Here is an 18,724-nt window from a genome sequence, read left to right as displayed (position 1 = left end):
CATCTACACCAGCAGTCCAGTTTTTTGCCAGTATTTCCTTGGAACAGAAAAGGAGGGGGGTGGTCTCTCCTGTTGATGGAGGAGCACCTGGCATTTCCCAGCCATTCTGCCTGTGCCCCTGACCAGGCTGCAGCTCCCACTCCTTGCCTGTTGCACACCATGTCACAAGGCACTGGGGTGGGAAGCAGAGCACATTAAGGATGAGGGAAGGATCACCTGAGCACTGGAGTCAGTTCCTTATAAGCCAGGGGTGATTTTGGTGCAGCCAAGGAAAGGTTGCACCAGTCCAGGTCCATGACCAGCAACAAGAAAAGTTCTTCTCCCCCATGACTGAGGATCCCAGGGTGGGTGGATGGATGGCAGATGGATGCATCCTGCAGTGTGCTGCATCTTGCACCTCAGAGGACAGATCTGGCACTGACCAATTCTGGCAGCAGAAAGCTCCAGCTCTAGGTGTGGACTGGCTCTGTAAAGTCCAGGGACAATTTATTCTGAAACTCTGGCTTTTAAATAGTTACAAATTAATGATTACCCAATGTGTAGGCTGCTGTGCTAATGGTGTCTCTACTCAGATGTATTTTTGCTGATCTGGACCAGCAGTGCCATGCCAGCACCTCTTCTCCCACAGTGCCACAGTCTGTGCTCTCACATCAGCACCTCTTGCTAGTGCTGCTGTGCTTGGACCTTCTGCACTGCAGGGCAGGCTTTTAAATAAACTTTCCCTTTGTATGTGTTTATGCCAGGAGATCAGGAATGCATTGTAATTTATTTTGATTTTTGATGCTTCTATCAGCTGGCAGTTTGCTTCAGTTTTGATTAAAGTCACAACCTTCCATGTAAGAATAAATAAAGATATAAATAAGTAATTAAAATAGGTTTTATTGTATCCTGTCTTGTAGAGGGTTTGAATGGCAAAAACTGTGAAAGACAATTCTGTCCCCCCCCCCTCCCCCCCACTGTTTCCCAGCCATACAGGTTTGAACTCAGTGACTAATCAATGTGCATTGTCTCTAACCTGGAGCTGCCAAGTATTCCCCCAAAATCAGCCCCCCAGCAGCTGCTCTGGAGGACTGCAGCACAGGTGTCTCCACCAGCCTGGTTCTGGCAGCTGCAGCCCTGTGTCCAGTGACAGCAGTGTCATTCTGCAGCTTTAGCTTCCACTCAGTCTAGAGGATTTTTGTACATCTACTGAAGAGTTAAACACTTCTCATACTACTACAAAGCAAGCACATCCCCAGTTTATTGGACATGACACAATGTAGCAAGACAACACCTTTGCAAAAATATTTGAAGCTATTATTTCAGTTGTACAAATATAGAGATGAAAGCTCCCCGAGAGGAAAATACAGAAATCTTATACAAGTCTTTTTTTCCAAAAATAAAAATAGCAGCAAAGCATAAATTGTATCTATCATGATCCTAATGTCAAATACAGAGAAATATGAAGATCCTTCCAAAGATGTCTCAGAATTAAGGATTATTTGTCTTTCTACAGATTTTTTCCATTAAGGATTAGAAAGACTCTACAAAGTGTTAATGTATTACATACCCAAGAAACCCATTGGGAAAAGCAGGTGTGTTGAAGGCACAGGAAGGAGGGGAGAATAAATGTTTCACAAATATTTGAAACGTGGATTTAGACGTTGTAAGAAATTCAGAAACTTCAACAGATCATTCCAGGAGTGCCCAGCTTTGGTTTGTGCTTTTCTCTATCATGTAGTTTTTCTTAAAATTAATGTTTGTCTTCAGAGAATGCTTAAAGGGTACTTCAAGTGCAAAACTTCATTAAGTAATATTTTCAAAATTTCAGTTCTTTTTGGTTTTTTGTTTGTGTTTTTTTTTTAATGTCAGATTTGTGGAACCTTTTGGCTGTGGGCAGCCAAGTAGACACATGACCTGTATTTTGAAGCTTGAGAAAGGGAAGCAGTTTCTGTCTCCCAGTAAAACCTAAGCTGGCTGTAGCCATCACTAGGAACTGCTTCTAACAGCAACTGGGGATGTGAGTGTGTAAAATTATTGTAAGAAATGAACTGTCCAGTGCAGTATGACTGTACTGTAAGCTGAGCTTTAGGATACAAAACATCTAAATTTTCAAATGAAAAGCCTTGACATCCTCAGCTGACCAATGCTTGATGTGTGGTGATGACAGTGCCAAAAGATGATTATTCCCATGCATTGTGTGTAATGCCCCATAGGTGACCTGAGAACCTGTCCTGACAGCATCATGTCACAGTTTTTTCTATTTAACAGTGGTAAACTTTTGTCAAGTGTGTTGCTCTTTTTCTGCAACAGAATATGCCTCCATGGGCCATCAAAATCCATGTTTTACTCTTAGGAATGTTGCTGGAATCTAGGGAAAAGGTTGGGAACATATTAACTGCAGGTGGCCAGGTATTTATCTTTCAAATACTCTCAGTAAGATCACATCCACACCTTTGTGATTCATACTGCCATGCACATGTTGGTTTGGTGTTTTCCCTATTCATGCTCCACATAGCCAAGACAGGCCTGCCAGAATAAATCAATTTCTTTGAGCAGCACCATGATGAGAACATTGTTCTCAACTGGAGATATCACAGATTAGAGTCCCACACTGGACATCACTCAACAATACAGGGTATGAAGTGTAACAGCATTCCTATATTCCCATCCAGCATATGGAAAATAGGCCTCTGATAGAACTGTACATCCCTGGAATGAGCAGCTTATGGTGATGCTCATATAAATCTCACCTGTATAGCACAAAGGTCTCTGTACTTCTCTGCCCAGTTATTTCTGATGTGATGTCACAGGTGATTATTATGCTCCCTACCTGCTTTTCATTCAACCTAGCCCCTTGTTTGAAGATCAGTGATGCAGTGTTCTGATTTCCTGACAATGATTTATTTCTTTTTTTTCCTCCACAAATGAAAAGGAGATTTTAGTCATGAACTGGCTGGGTAGGTATTTGAATTGAGTGTGGGAAAATGCACTAGAGTGAGACTATTTAAATGACACTGTGAGAACTTCCTCACTGATATGCTTGAATGTTAAATTGGTGGAACTATTGTACCCATAGACATGAAAAGATAACATAGTTTTCATGGTCAGAAAAACATGATCTATGACTAAAAGGCTCATGATGGTATTTTTATTATTTATAATAAGCCCACCCTACACCAGCAAGAAATTGAAGTGTTGCCAGTTTTAAAGGATATACTAGGATTAAATGAAAACTCACCACTATCTGATGTCCTCTATATATGCTTAAATGCCCCATACAGAGCACTGTGGGCTCAACCCAGGGAAAACAATTCCTAAATGTGAACAAAAAAATCATCAAAGGAGCAGCACTGTTCATGTATTTGAAGTTATGCAACTGCTGCGTAGTTCCAAGAGCACTTAAGGACTGTTTTCTGTGTGTTATTTATTTTCTCTTTAAGGTAAACAGACAGATAAATTTTAACTTAGTTATTAATATCTGTGCAGTCACCTTTTACTGCATGTTCCTGTCCCAGCATCTGAGAAGCTACAGTACCATTCTGCATGCAAATAACATCAATCTAATAAATTAATAGCATTCATTGAAAAAAAAACCAAATTTAAACCAAAAAATACCTAAAATATTAGAGTTTTTTTTCCTTTTCATCTTCCAAGGGAAAAAGAGAACTAAACTAAAAGCAAATCTCTGTTCAAGTCAGGTCACCATGACACAAAGCAGTACAAACCAATAAATCCAGCAATGCTGACAGTCCAGCCTGGCAATATGCTCACAGGCTTCTGAGCCGTGGAAAGTTGGGAGGGCTTTGGATATAAGCTCTGTGGCTGCAAGCTGACTTCTTGGAATGAAAGAAAGGTCAGTCTGCCACAAACAGCATGTAAGGCAAGAAATGTGTGCTCAGAGTTGCACTGCATGGGGGGGAGGGCAGCCCCATCCTCTCCTGCTCTGCAGATAAACCAACCTTAATTTTGGGCAGGGAGGAGAGGACAGGAAGGAAGGATTTCTGTAGGATCCCTGCTGTTCATGCTACTGACACATCACTGGTACTGAGATGAATATTTGGGTGTAGGTAGGAACACAGGAAAGCAGCTCACCTTCCCAGCAAAGCAATGGAGAGAGAACTACTTGAAAAGAAAGAAAAAACCCAGCTAAGGTACAAACAAGGCATTGACTGTCAGAAAACACAAATTTAGGTCTCACTTTCAATGAGAAAGTTTATACATTGCACATATAGCATGAGAAAGCATAACCCCAGTGCAGCTGAAGAAACAGCTGCAGATCAGAAATTATTATGTATATTTATTATGCACACAAATAACCAGGACATTTCAAAGTGCCATGAAATCAACTGAAAACTTTTCAGAACACATTTCCCTCTGTCATGGACTAGGTATTAAGGAACCCACATTCCTCCACCCCTAAAGGCTGGTCCCAACTGTGGATACAGTTGAAACCTTTGAAAACATGAGCCAAGTGTTTGATCTTTTGTGTTTCTTGGACCACAGCAAGCACAACTGCAGAGCAGCTCATAGACTAAGAGAACAGCTTGCAGGGGCTGGAGGTCTCACCTCTCCAAACACAGGTGAGCTGCCATGGCCAGGCACCTCAACCTCCAAAACATTGTTTAAAAGCCATAAATATGATACCTGTACAGAGCTGAAAGGAAGCTGATGACTTCATGGGTTGGTTTGGTTGCTTCACTCAAGCACCAGCAGAAGGTAAGGCTGAAGGGCTTTGGTCAAAGGTACTCAACTGCACAGAACAGGAGAGGCTTAGCTTCAGACACAGCATGCATTATTCAATGCACGAAGAACTTTTAGTCATAGCTTGAAACAAAAGCCTGTAGAAGATGGCTGGCAAGCTTTCTAATTAATACAACAGGTTTCACACTTTTAAAATGTAGTCAGGCACATCCTAAATGTCAGAAAAGAAGAAAAGTCCATCTGCTGAAACCTGTTATTCCTAGTGTATAAACACACCATAAGAAGATCCAGCATTCTGCCTTGCCCAATATATTGAGAAGCACTACAAGATGTCTATTTAGACATATTTGTAAAGCTCAGGTCCAAAATACTTTGCTCTTTAAAAAACTATTAAAGGACATAAGCATATACAACTATAAAACCTTGTACTCAGTAAAAAAAATCAAGTAATTCCTCTCTGAACATTGCTGCAGGGTTGAAAAGTCATAGTACACAAGATTTCTGTAGGGAAGGAAGAAATCAGGTGTATTGATCAATGTTCACAGAATCAGAATTATTTAGTTTGGAAAAGATCTGCCAAAATCATTGAGACCAAGCTTTGACTGATCTCCACCTTGTCAACTAAACCACAGAAGTAAGTTCAGTCATCTCTTGAACACTTCCAGGGATGGTGACTTCAACACTTCCCTGGGCAGCCCCTTCCAACACTTAACCACCCTTTCAATGAAGAAGTTCTTCCTGCTATCCAACCTGAACTTCCTCTAGAACAGCTTGAAGTCACGTCCTCTCCTGCTGTCAGTTGTTACCCAGGAGCAGAGGTCGACTTCTGACCCCCACCTGGCTGCACCCTCCTGTCAGGCAGCTGCAGAGAGTGATGAGGTCCCCCAGAGCCTCCTTTTCTCCAGGCTGAACACCCCCAGCTCCCTCAGCTGCTCCTCACAGCACTTGTGCTCCAGAGCCTTCCCCAGCTCCGTTGCCCTTCCCTGGACACGCTCCAGCCCCTCAATGTCTCTCTTGCACTGAGGGGCCCAGAACTGAGCACAGCATTGGAGCTGTGGCCTCAGCAGTGCTGGGTACAGGGGGACGGTCACTGCCCTGCTCCTGCTGGCCACACCTGGCTGATCCAGGCCAGGATGCCATCGGCCTTCTGGGCCACCTGGGCACACTCTGGATCATGCTCAGGCACTGTCAACCAGCACCCCCAGGTCCCTTTCCACTACTCATAGTCTCTACATAACCCAGAGCAAATGACAATATCAAAATGGACATTAAAGGCCATTTTATAATCTGGGCTTATCGCTGAATTTTTTTTCCCAACTTCATACAATCACATAATGATCACAGGACTTCCAGACTTATAGCAGACACAATTACCCAATCATTCTATCTTGTGTAATGAATTCATCATGGCCACAAACTTTTGGGAATTTTTTTCTGTGAGTTAGAGGTCTTTCAGAAATACAATTTGAGAATGTTTTTAAGCTTTGTTATCTATTCCCATAAGGTATCTTTTTTTCCTTTTTGATTATGCCTTTGAGGCAAATATAGTGCATTTCAGACTAATCTGCCAAGTTTATGGGACACGGTGACATGTCAGCCACTTAGGGATTGAGTAAAACGCAGATGTAGGCAGATTCATGCATTCCTAAGGCAAACACACTGCCTGATCTGTCGTCTAATTTCAAAATTAGCATGATGAGGAGTAATTTTTAGTGTGGGAAGTTTCTGTTATCAGTTTAATCTAAACAGTAACATAGACGGTCTGCTTATTTGGTGGTAAAGCATGTGGCAATACTTCAATTCCAAAAGAATGCATGGAAATACAGTTGTTACATGAAAGTGGAATGATTGAAATGGATTTTTTTACTGAAAAGCACATTTACTGAATGAAAACACAAAATAAAGAAAAAAACCTTCAGGATGTAGAAATAAAGAATTTTGTGCTATTTATTAAAACATAATTGCTTTAAGGATCACAGTTAAAAGTCAGACTGTATGGAATATCAAAGACATTGCTTTCCTGGGCAGTTAGAAATTACAAACCTTGTCAACTAACACAGAAGTCTGTCTATACCACTTTATCTAGGGTCACACATTTGCATCAGCTCTAGTGGGTTTTGTATTGATATGTGGGGATCTCAAAAATGCTCTTATTCCCAGTTGTAATGTGGATTCTTCTTCGTTGGCTTTAGGAAATTATGACCAGTAACGACACCTTGAGACATTCCTGTACTTGTCAGTTGTCCACAGATTTTTCAAGAACCAAGATGTAATTTTTACCAACAAGCAACATCACTTATACTTTTAATGAGGGGCACCCTGATTTAGGTGGGGATACTGAACTTGTATTCCAGGGGCCTTTGTTCATGTGACAAGGATATGTCTGTACAGACCAAGCTACACATCACCAGCAGGACACAGTCACACAATGGGGACATCTAACAAGCCATGGGCAAAAGCAAAAGCATAAGACCAGAAGTATCCAAACAAGACTCACAATTTCCTATGTTTACATATAATTTGTAATGACTGGAAAAATTTGTCATATTTTAATAGACTCATAAATTCTTCTTAAGGTTTATCTGTTCCTCTGTTGTTTGAATATATCTACAATTTACTGCCTTAAATGTATGAGTTGCTTCATAACTGTATCAAAGGAGCAAACACCACCACATTATAATTTTTCAGTTGAATATTCATTTCTATGGTAAAACATGAATATAAAGGTAATTGAGTCCAATTCCTTTTTTACAATTACCCCATTTATAATGGTGTGCTTTTAAAATAGAAAATATGTAGCTCCAGTAAATCATACTGAAATAAGTCTGATGTGTATCAAAATGTTTGCAGTCATATTTTCCATTTCTTTTTGCATCTGATCTCACTATAATTTGATGCTAATGGCTGATTGAGTGTTCAGCATTGGAATGCAAAACATTAAGATTATTAAGAGTTGCAGTCAGTGAAAACATCTCTATTTAAAGCTTCTGAAATACAGAATGTAAGAGTTGATGAATTTAGGATTACAGCTAAGTGATTTAGCTTTAGTAAGTGCTGAACTTTTAAGGAAAAATAACACAAACCAAAGCTGAATGGGTTTGCATACACATTACTTCTGGTGTAACACACACTGAAATTTTCCTAAACTTTCTGATTTTTGAAGAAGAGCTCCACTGAATGATGCAGAAAACAGTATGCTGGATTAAGAGTTTCAATGCAACATGACCACAGGTGCAAATATGAATATATACTGTGTGCCTAGCACATTATTTATTTCTGATGGCCTTGCAGTAATAAAAAGTGAAATATCTGTAAAAAAATGTGGGCGATATTTATTTTAATTCCTCCAAAATCTTACATTATGCACGTGCCCACATGTACCCATGCACACAATGTGCTAAAGTAAAAATTTTGCACCATGTCATACCAGAAATTCAAGAGTGTGCAATGTGTAAGAAAAAGGTATAACTGTTGTTAGAAATCTGGAAAGTCTATTCACTGTCATTCATATGCATATCTAAAAAGCAGCTTAGACAAGTTTACAAAACATTTCTTATGACTGTTGTGATTTTTGCAGTTAAGGAATCAGGAACTCACAATATGTACATCAAGCTTGAATGGCTTGTGTATGTTACAGGTATAAAGCAGTCGGCAGGGTAAGTATGTCAAATATGCTGAAGTCCTGACATTGCAAAATCTTGACCAAAATAAACAAACAAAAAATGACCCAGGTATCATCTCTGTGATAAAAGACATTTCACTTCTTATGAAAGAGAAGAGGTTTCACCATCCCTGCTAGAATCTTGGGTAGCTGTGCAGCAATCACTTCTGACATCATCTCAGGGAATTCAACGCTCAGTGCACGGGACTGGAGAAATGTGTTCAAACAGAAGAGATGGAGCTGTTTCACCAGCTGGATTTGATAAAATACAAACATGATCAATCAGGCTAACAGTAATGCAGCCACATAAACATGCTGTCAGTCACTTATACATTCATCAGCTCACATCATTCTATACCTTACCCTGTCCTTTCTTGAATCAGTAATGAGGGTACTTGTCAGACCCTATTAATGGCAAAAACCATACATATAGTTATGGCAAGTCATATAAAACCACTGCTCCACTAATATTACAAAGTATCACCCTCACTCAAGATATATGTGACAAACCATGGCAAATACTTAACAAGCTTTCAACCTTACATCTTGTTCTCACATTCATGTGGGTGCTTTGGTCACTACCTGCTATTTAAACACTGCTCTGAGAGGCAGCATTTACTACTTACCTGTGAGCTTTGACATGGTTTTCATTATGATCATATCCGTGTATGCTGCCAACACTGAACTCCACAGACCCTAATCCCTTGAAAGCAACTGCTCAACACATGATTATTATATGTCTTCTAGCCTCTCTGAGAGATTCCAATTTTTATTTCAGACCAGTGACCATTATGTTGTTAAATATTGGACTATTTCTGCTACCTTAGGCTTTAACATCACACAATCTCTCCAGTGTGATGATTTTTCTTTTCCTTGTATCTCCCACCACCTTATCAGCCTGAGCTGAAACAGGACTTGAATGAAAATACTCCATGGATCAAATACTACTTTGTTACTTTGCAGCAAGCCTCTCTCCCTCTTTCCCTTCCTTACAGGTTATTTTACTGTATGCATTTAAAAGGAAGAGATTGAATTAAAATAAAATGCAGATTTGCTGAGTTCTGGAGAATACAAAGATGCAAAGGTCCTGTCCACCTTGAACTCCTTAGGAGTTCCTCACAACCAACATTGAGTTCAAGTGTCCAGGGCATGATATCTAGAATTGTCAAAGATTACTCAATTTCTAAACCTAGACAGATACTGAAAAAGTGGTACAGAATATCCACATAAAACCAGTTGAACTAAGGTTGGAAATCCAATCTTGGTTGCCTTTCATTAATTCTTAGTAGTCTGACTTTGCAACTTGAATTGCCTCTACCTCACACTATTTTCCTGAACAAGTATACACGTGCTCACACACATATACACCAACCCTACCGAAGCCCACAGCTGTGCTGGTTAAAATACACTAAAAGTTAAACAAAATGGTAGCACTCTAATGCATGTTTCACAAATACTTTGATGTGGTATACCATAAAATATGTGCACAATACAAATACTGATGTTGAATATAGAGCTATCTATTCACACAAATATACACAATAAAGGAGTTTTTTGTTTGTTCTTCTGTTGTTTAGCAATGCTGATGACTCCCTTCCATAGAATTACTTTTAGGAAATTCCTTCTTATATAAAGAGCAGAAAGCATTAACAAATCAACTTACATCATGCATGGAATCCATCAGTTTTGTAAGTTGATAAAAACGCTGTGAGTTGGCCACAACGCCTTTCTGGCGCATACCAATTGCCTTCACCAGTTCTCTGATGTAGCTTGTTCTCATCTCATCAAATTGGCTTTGACTCCTTAGACCTTCCAAAGGAACTAAAAAAAAAAATCAAATCAGTTGGGCTACAATTTACTCTGAAGGCGATGAAATTTCAAGTACAGGAAAAATTTACAGTATTTCATGCTGTACAGTGCAATTCATTATGATGTGCCAGGTACTTGTTCCCCTTCAGGAGTTACTCCAAAACCAGTGATACAATTAGTTAAAAGGATATACCAGGAGCAATCAGTTCATTTTGCCAATTGCCTTATGTCTAGAAATATCCCTAAGCTTCAGTTACATGTGTTAGCTGGGGAAAAAAAAATATGGCTTAAAGAACCACTCCTGTCTTTGAGGAAACACGTTATGGACAGATCTGTGCTTACCCTGCTGAGGGTCTGCCCTCTTCACAGCAAATCTGTGGAAGAAACATCTAGCTGGAGTGCTTCAAAATGGAGTCAAGGAATGAACTAACAGCTCTAAAGTAGTGCAGACATTAAAGCTGCCAGGGCTCAGACCTCCTGTTTGAACCTCCTTCACTTAATAGAACCAATCAGAGACTTAAAGGTGAACAGCTTTTTAGAAAAATGAGCAAGGAGAAGAAACTGGTTGAACTCCCTCTTCTCTTAAAGGTCAGGTGTGAGAATCAAAATGAGGCCATGGAGAGAACACTGAGATAAGAACCTGTTAGTGGCTGCTACTGATAAGTGTCATGGAAAAAGAATACCTTAATTTTCAAAGCCTGGATGATTCTAGACATTTCTTTTATAGAGAACTAAGGAATGTTTTCATATAAAGTGGCTCTGATGGAGTTTAGGGTTAGATGGAAGTTATCCTTGACTTACATCTCTAAACCAGCAATTAAGTCTTTATATTTCCCCTGCAAATTAATTTTGAAGGTATCTTCCATCAATGAATCACCTTTTTCCTCTGAATTCTGCAAAAAGACAGTCACATTCCCACCTAACGACCAAAAGTTCCTTGTAGCTATCTATGTGAGCTGCTCCCTTCCCCAAACATGTGGCAAGAATGAGGATACTTCTATTCAGTGGCACGAACCGAGCCAAAATCTTATGTAACAAGATTTAGAAATTCCTTTAAATCAGAAGTCTGGAAAGCATTACATTTAAGCCTCAGCCAGCTCAAAGGAAAAACTGTAAAATCAAATATAATGTTAAAATTTAGGCTGGGGGTCCATTCAAAATTAGAAATGTATCGAGACTGACACTCAGTTTATTTCAAATTATTGCTACTTTGGAATAATCTAAAAATGTCAAAAACAGTTCATCTAAATAATAAATTGAACAGAAGACACAATGAGAGACTAAAGGATTAGACTTGATTTACTGTTAGTACACAAAAGATTGAAATGGCTGTACTTTCACAATTGAAGTGGAGTAAGATGAACATCATGACTAAAATAAAAGTAGTCTTAAAACACCTTAAAACAACAACAAGGTTATATGGCTCTTTAAAAATACTTTTGTGGAATTATATTTATACAGTACCAAATGTTTACTAAATGTCTCAGCAACAACTGTTAGGTGTGTTCCTTTTCCCAAAGATCTGACAAATTGTTTTTTCCTATAAGACAATAAGTGCAGGAGAGAACAAAAAGCAAAACTCATCAGAACAGGTAGAAATACTTTCTTTTTTTTTTAAGTGATTTCTTGTATATACAAAACATATCATCTTAAAAAAATAGCTTCTAAATACAATGCAGTTGATAAAGCAAGGTAACTGGATGAATTCTATTAAACTGATGCACTCAAAAATTAGAGGGATTGGACCGACACTGTCATGCTTTTTTGAATTTGATATGAACTTTCTGGAACAGAGATAGCTGAAATTTATCACAAATTTGTCAGAAATTTATCTAAATTTAACTGAAATTTTAGAAGATAGACAAGAAAGTTTATTTGGGATGAAAACAAGGTGGAAAGCATTTAAAATAGGAATGCATTAATATTCTAACAAAGCAGCTGGAGTTATACCAGGATTTTTATCCACATTACCTTTACTGCTTTAGCACAGTTAATGGAATTTTGCTATTCTTTTAGTAATTTCCATGTTCATATATTTTTAAACTTACTCTCTGCTAAGACCAGTTTTTTTGGTTTTTTTTAAACGAATGGGTTTATGCAAATACCAGCCATGAACAGATTGAGAGGGACTAAATTTTAATTCCTTATCAATTAACTAAACTTGGTAAAACCAAGAAGCAGGTCATGCCGGATTTGCACATCTCTCCCCTGACCCCTTTGTGTGTTGAGAACCAAACTTTTACATTCTTTCCACTATATTTTTCAAAAGTGCTTATTCTCATTTCTAACAGCACCTGTATAACTTTAAACATTTTCTATTTGGGGATTCATAATTAACAATTATGGCCTTAGCAGATGCAAATTTTAGTATTTCAGAGAAGATTTTGGAAGATAAGTTCACCAGCAATCACATTTCCTATGTAATGGGGAATGCAGCTGTATGCTGCATTCTTTAAAAGATGCGTATAATTAAGTGACCATGGATTTTGTTTCCAGAGAAACAAACCAAAGAAAAACATTTCCATTTGTTTGTATCTGTGCTAAACTTCACCTATTTATAACTATAAAAAGTTGAATAAATGCTTGTATTGTTTGTCATGGCCACTTCCCTAATTCTTTTCAGCAAACATGCTTTAAGATCTTGGTCAAGATAAAGCCCTCAGTCCTGATAATTTATTAAATATTTTTAAATATATTCTAATACTTTTAAGATTGCTTTGATTTGGTTGGAGATTTTTAAATCTGTGTAGAGTCATTTGAACCGATGTTTCCATGCAGAAATACTGCACAGTTGATTTGAAAATGTGTAACACAATATAGCCATATGTCAAAAGGGATCCAACATTTCCCCAGTATCTTTATACACAATAAAACCAACAATGAATCACAAATTCTTTGTTCTTTATAAACATTGGAAAAAATATTTTTTAGTCTTACAATACTAACATTCCATCTAGGACAGTTCCATTTGTTAAGCCATAGAGCTTAGTGATTGTCAAGTTTTCAAGTTAAACAACATGGTTCAAAACCCTTTTAGTAGTAATGTGTTAGAAAGAAATAAAAGAACCTACTTGTGTTGAGAAGTAACAGTGCTTTCATACACAGGAACTCTTCTTGGCTTACTTGAAGTCTGACAAATTCCTGTGGCAGTTGCCACATGGATAGACACAGGGAATAGAACGATGATTCTTTCATCCTCTGTCTTACACCCAGAAAAGTTTAAAAAAATAAATTAACAAACATGAAAACAAAGACAAAGAATTACTCCAGTACTAACTGCTTGAAAGAAAGGTCTTATTAGCCATTTATCACATTACAAAAATTAAAGATAAGCTTATACACATAAACAATTTTCTGATTATTTTTGTTCCTATGCTAGTTTTTTATTGCAATGAATGTGCTATTATTTTGGATGTTAAATCTGTTACTGCTGTCCAGAAAAAAAACAAAAATTATCAAAGCTGAACTCTAACCACTAAAAATAAGGGGAGTTTACTAATTAAAATACCCTAATGAATAATGTGAAGTACTCTCTTATTTTAGAAGTTGATAGATTCTTGTATCTCTGTAAAGATTTCAAAGCATAGAACAGAAGACAAATCTGAAAGTCTATTGAAAACTTGTTCTTAGGTTTTCCAAAATATCTGTATCAAGATACTTTGTAGCAACTCTAGCCTGGTACCTCTAGCAGCAATGATATTACTCTGTAGCATGCTATGCCATTAAAGAAGCAGTTAAAAATGTTACATGCTAAGTAAATGGAGACATTAATACAACCTTTCCTAAACTCCCACAGAAGTCACCAGAACAAATCACACAGGAAATACATAAAACTGTGGGGTCTTTGCAGCACTTTGATACCACTTTTCTCTTTGTGATTTTGGTATATTGAGTATATATTATTGCATATACTTAGTAGAAGAAATTTTCAACTACAATGACTGCAATGGTAGCGTTACAAAGTTTCTAATCTAGACTGAATTCATTGCATATTAACCTGATGATCCAGTAACTTGGACTGATTTTAAAAGGTGGCATCCCAATCCAGATGAATTAGGTACAATAACAGGAAGATTAAATTTTGCTTGCCCACCTGCTAGTGAGTTCAGATCAGCATTCCAACCTGACTGCAGGTAGTGACCTCAGCAAACAAAACAGGATATTTTCCATTTAAAAAAGACTTTTTCAATGCATTGAATTTTTTTCTTGTCAAAGTGTTACTGTCAGCTTGAATGAAAATTATTTCAATGTTGTTCAACATCTGGTATCTTGTACCAGCTCTTAAATGACATAACCATAGAAATTTAATCTTTTAGACCTGAATAGACTTGTTTCTTCATCTACTTTAAATCTCCTTTTCTATTACTTTTTGGTAGCATCTCTTCTTAATTATTATCTATGAAGAGCAATAGCAGCTTTTAGGGTTTAGCAGCTTAAATGTTGTTCTTACTCAAATTTTCAGACCCTGCAAAATACAAGAACAGTAAGTCCTTGCAGGGTGTTAATACAAAGAAATCTTTGTCAAACCAGCACTACTGGCTTTCTTGGTCTGAAATTGATGCTACCAAACACATCCTTCCCCAGAAGCATTACAACTCAGTTCACTAAATGATAGAATGGCTGTGACACAAGCTTTGGATTCTGGTTTCATGGTAATTATGAACAACTACGGTGTGTGTTGCCCCTGCAAAAGGACTTTCTATTATCTCCTTCTACCTCTAGGCACACACTCCTGTGATTCTGGCATTAGTGCCTGCACTCCTACATGGTGAGTCATGTCAGGGATCATCTCTATCTGCTAATGAATGGCTTTTTCTGGGGCACCTCTCAGGCATATAAACTCCTCATCTGTTTGACAGTGCAGCCACAGAGTGTTTGGTGCAGCTCAGCTAAAGTCATGGGGATGCATGACCAGGACAGCTAACTTTTTTGGCAGTGTTCAGCACTTACTCTTGCTTAAGGTGAACATGAAAGTACAAACTTAAGCATCATCGTAGATAAAGTCGTTTACATTTTACTGATCTAAAAGCTAACTTGTTTCCAATAAATAGTTGCAGATATGATTCAGTGCATCAGTCACTTTTTATATCTCCTTGTTTATAACATCTCTAGTATGACCCTGATGAGATGTTCTACAACCAAGAGAGGAATATGTTGTCAGCACCCAGCACAGATGATCTTGAGTTGATAATAAGAATCTGTCTCTGGTGGATTACTATCAGGGTTCATAAATCTTAACACCATTCCCAAAGAAAGTACTTAAAGTCTTCTTCACAAGCTGTCAGCAGTGGTGCACAAACAGGGTGATACTCCAAGACACGACATTACTGCTTAAAGCTGTCATCTCACTCTGTGTTTCTTCTGAAGGTAACCATAAGATGTATAAGACTATGCTGGGACAACAATACAGCCAGAAATTCATTCAATCCCATCACTTCTAAGTATTTCAATTTGTACATCACAATTAATAAAAATGGGACAGGAAAGAATTCATTACTCAACAACCTCACAGTAATTTACAGTCATTTGAAAGAGAAAAGGTCAGGAGCTATAGGGTCGGTTCTACTGAATATCTCCTACAAAGAACTTCACTGGGAGGATCTTGCACATCTATAGATTTTAAAATCAGGTGTCTAGATCTTCTGCAAATCCACCCCTTAATCCTTAAACAACATGTCTTGCTTGCTTCATAGCAGTTTTTTTAGTATTTTAAGAAAAAAAAAAAACGAGAAAAATTTATTAAGGAAAAATAAATATAGGGATTAAATTATGTTTTACTGTTCCTGGCAACCTCTCATGTACTATAACAAAAGAATATAAAATTACAAGTCTGACAATATTAATTTGCGGAGCTGGAAAACTGACAAAGACTGAAATGATGATTATCTAAATTAAATAGCATAGTGAAGGAAAATCCAAGCCAAAAAGCCCCTGCCATCCCCCAGCAGAAAAGAGCAGTCTCATATAATTTTTCCTTGATATTAAAATTCCTACTTGATAAGTAGTTTTTTTACTGAGCATTTAGATTTTAGGCAAACTATTTCGAAAACCACCCAAACAAAAAAAAAACCAAAAAAACCCACACTCAGTTCCATTTAGTAAACATTAACTCATGACTTATTCATACAAATTGAAGTAAATCTTCTGACAGCATGATTTTTTTTTCCTTAGATAATTAAAATTCTATTTGAACTGCTTTTGCTTGACCATGTACACAGAATAGTTGAGGTTCCCACAAAACCACTCCCAAAGATACTAAACTTTGATATGGTCAGAGGACTTGGCCATTAATTTTGAAACAGAACAAGTAATGAATGAAATCTTGGCCTCAATGGAGTCACATTCCCATTGGCACATAAAAGTTCAACATGTTATTCAAGGGAGCATTCTACTTACTCATTTAGAATCAGATCTGGTGCAAAATACAACATCTGACCACTGACGTGTTTGTACGATCTCCATCCCATGGCAAAAACCATTAGACTCATCCAGGAATATTGGATGAGGGTTATCTGATCGTCAATATGCAAATTCCGAAAACCTGGAAATGAAATTCAAGATAAAATATTTCATCATTCTCATTTAGACAGCAGCTAAGTAGGTGTTTTGAGATTACAAATCTGAGCTATCAAACTGAGAACACCTAGAAAGACAAGCAGTTTTGGGGATGTAGCTCTCCAATGCTTGGGTAATAACTGCCTATCTTACTTTGACAGTTAACCTCTTGTCTTTTTGTTCTCATCCAGTATTTTGAAATGTTCACAACAAAATTTATTTTACCAAAAATGACTGTTTCAGAGGACAGGAATGTATCTCTTTTTCCTTTGGTAAAAATATGACAGTTTGTAACATCATCACTGTAGCCAACTCTCATTGAATGTCAATAGCTTGATCACACAAAAACATCCAGTATGAGCATCTTTCTTGCATTCAACTTAAGAGAACCATATTCAGTTGTGAGCTTGTGTTTGATCACTTTTGCTGTTTGAAAAATTTAAAGATTGCCACAAATTATCTGAGTGAAACTAACAGCTTCCTGCCACTGAAAGGAGCACTCCTGTTCTTCATTGTGTGGTCCTGTTACCTCCTTCAAGCAAGCTTTGGCAGTCATGCTCCTCCTCAGTGAACTGGTTCAGTTCATGAAGACATCAGGAAACACAGAGGACTAAAACAAAGGTTTCTTTTCTTCTCATTTAGTGAGATGAATCAATTCACTCAAGAGGTCTGTTAAGTGCCAAATGCAATGGGAAGAGCAGTGATTGAGACTACTGCTTCTTGCAGCAGCAAAGTGTCAAATTGAGCTCACATGAAACTGTTTTCCAGGCTTTCTCCTCAATATATTGATTTCTATATATCCCAGGATGACCATGATGATCCCTATCACCAAACAGCACACATAAATACATAACATGGATCTTTTTTTTTCAATCCAGTTGTGGATCTTCATAAATTCAATTACTTCTCATTTCCAGTCTGTTTGTGAGCAGCTTACTTCTAATTGGTATTATTTATAAAAAATTTACTTTTTGGTGCTTTCAAAAATTCATTGTAGTAATAAGAACAATAAAGAATAAGCAGATATACAACCTTTTTATATCAAATGAATAAATAGAAGAAAGGCTGTAATAACAATCACATACAGGAACTGTCTGAGCTCCTGTGCTTACTTGGAGTGAATCTAAATATTTAGATGGATTCTTTCAAATGTGCTTCCCTATTAAAATATATTTGATTAGTTAAATTATCTGATAAGGGAAAGCTTAATCATTTCAGAATTTGTAAAGAATTGACAGGTAGTCAATAGTATTGTCTTTAGACTGCTCCTCTCGTGAAATATTTGCTTAAATACAATTCACTACATATAAGAATTTATACTACCTGGTAGTAATTTAGACCACTTGACTACACAAAGAAGTTGCCTCTCACAAAGATGATTCAGACTGGTCAGCAAGGAACTTGGTGTTTCGGGTTTTGTATTGTCATAACCAGCATAGACAACTTCTGGCTCAATGCCTCGTAAAACGCTTATCATTGGGGGAACAAACTGTATTTCTTGATTTGGAGAAAAGGACAGCCTTTGGGTTAGAGACTGGCTTTCATCTTGAAGGACTGCTGGCTGCTGGAGTGCAACATCTAATGTTCTCACAACCTTAATTTTGTTAAACTTCTTCAATTTTCGACCTGAAAAAAAAAAATTGTTGATCTGTTAGAAAGAGTTAACCAAGAACATTAGTATTTTCCAGTAGTGTTGGATTACACTTTTAATCTATACAAGGAAACTAGAACTGTCTTCAGAATAAATTTTTTACTTTTTGACTATTTGTGTAATTGAATAATGATGATGGAAAATTCTTTAGAGCTTCTCCCTCTGTATCCTGCTCCTTTCACTAAGGGATGAACAGCACCCACCCATTAAAATTATTGCCATGAATTCTAGGTTACAGTAACCTCGTAAAGTGTTTTCTGGTTCAATTCCCACTCTTATGTCATATGTCGACAGCCGAGCCAGCTCTCTCTACAATTCAGTTTCTATTTAATGTCAGTTAAAGATACTGCTTCTTTTACTCCCTA

At 37.5% G+C, this 18,724-nt stretch overlaps 1 protein-coding gene across 1 annotated transcript in view; it reads right to left on the bottom strand.

Annotated features, from left to right (window-relative positions):
• Positions 1 to 1,223: 1,223 nt before the first annotated feature.
• Positions 1,224 to 18,724, bottom strand: part of PGR (progesterone receptor) — a 38,669-nt gene continuing 21,168 nt past the window's right edge. The window contains exons 4-8 of the mRNA XM_054654611.2: positions 18,032 to 18,334; positions 16,550 to 16,694; positions 13,225 to 13,355; positions 10,008 to 10,165; positions 1,224 to 8,596 (exon numbers count right to left, since the gene is read on the bottom strand). Of these exons, the coding sequence (XP_054510586.2) occupies positions 8,441 to 8,596; positions 10,008 to 10,165; positions 13,225 to 13,355; positions 16,550 to 16,694; positions 18,032 to 18,334 (893 nt within the window). The 3' untranslated portion in view covers positions 1,224 to 8,440. The remainder of the gene's footprint in view (positions 8,597 to 10,007; positions 10,166 to 13,224; positions 13,356 to 16,549; positions 16,695 to 18,031; positions 18,335 to 18,724) is intronic.

Source organism: Agelaius phoeniceus, chromosome 2 (assembly GCF_051311805.1).
Source record: "Agelaius phoeniceus isolate bAgePho1 chromosome 2, bAgePho1.hap1, whole genome shotgun sequence".
Classification (NCBI taxonomy): domain Eukaryota; kingdom Metazoa; phylum Chordata; class Aves; order Passeriformes; family Icteridae; genus Agelaius; species Agelaius phoeniceus.
This window is presented reverse-complemented; position numbering and strand designations above follow the sequence as displayed.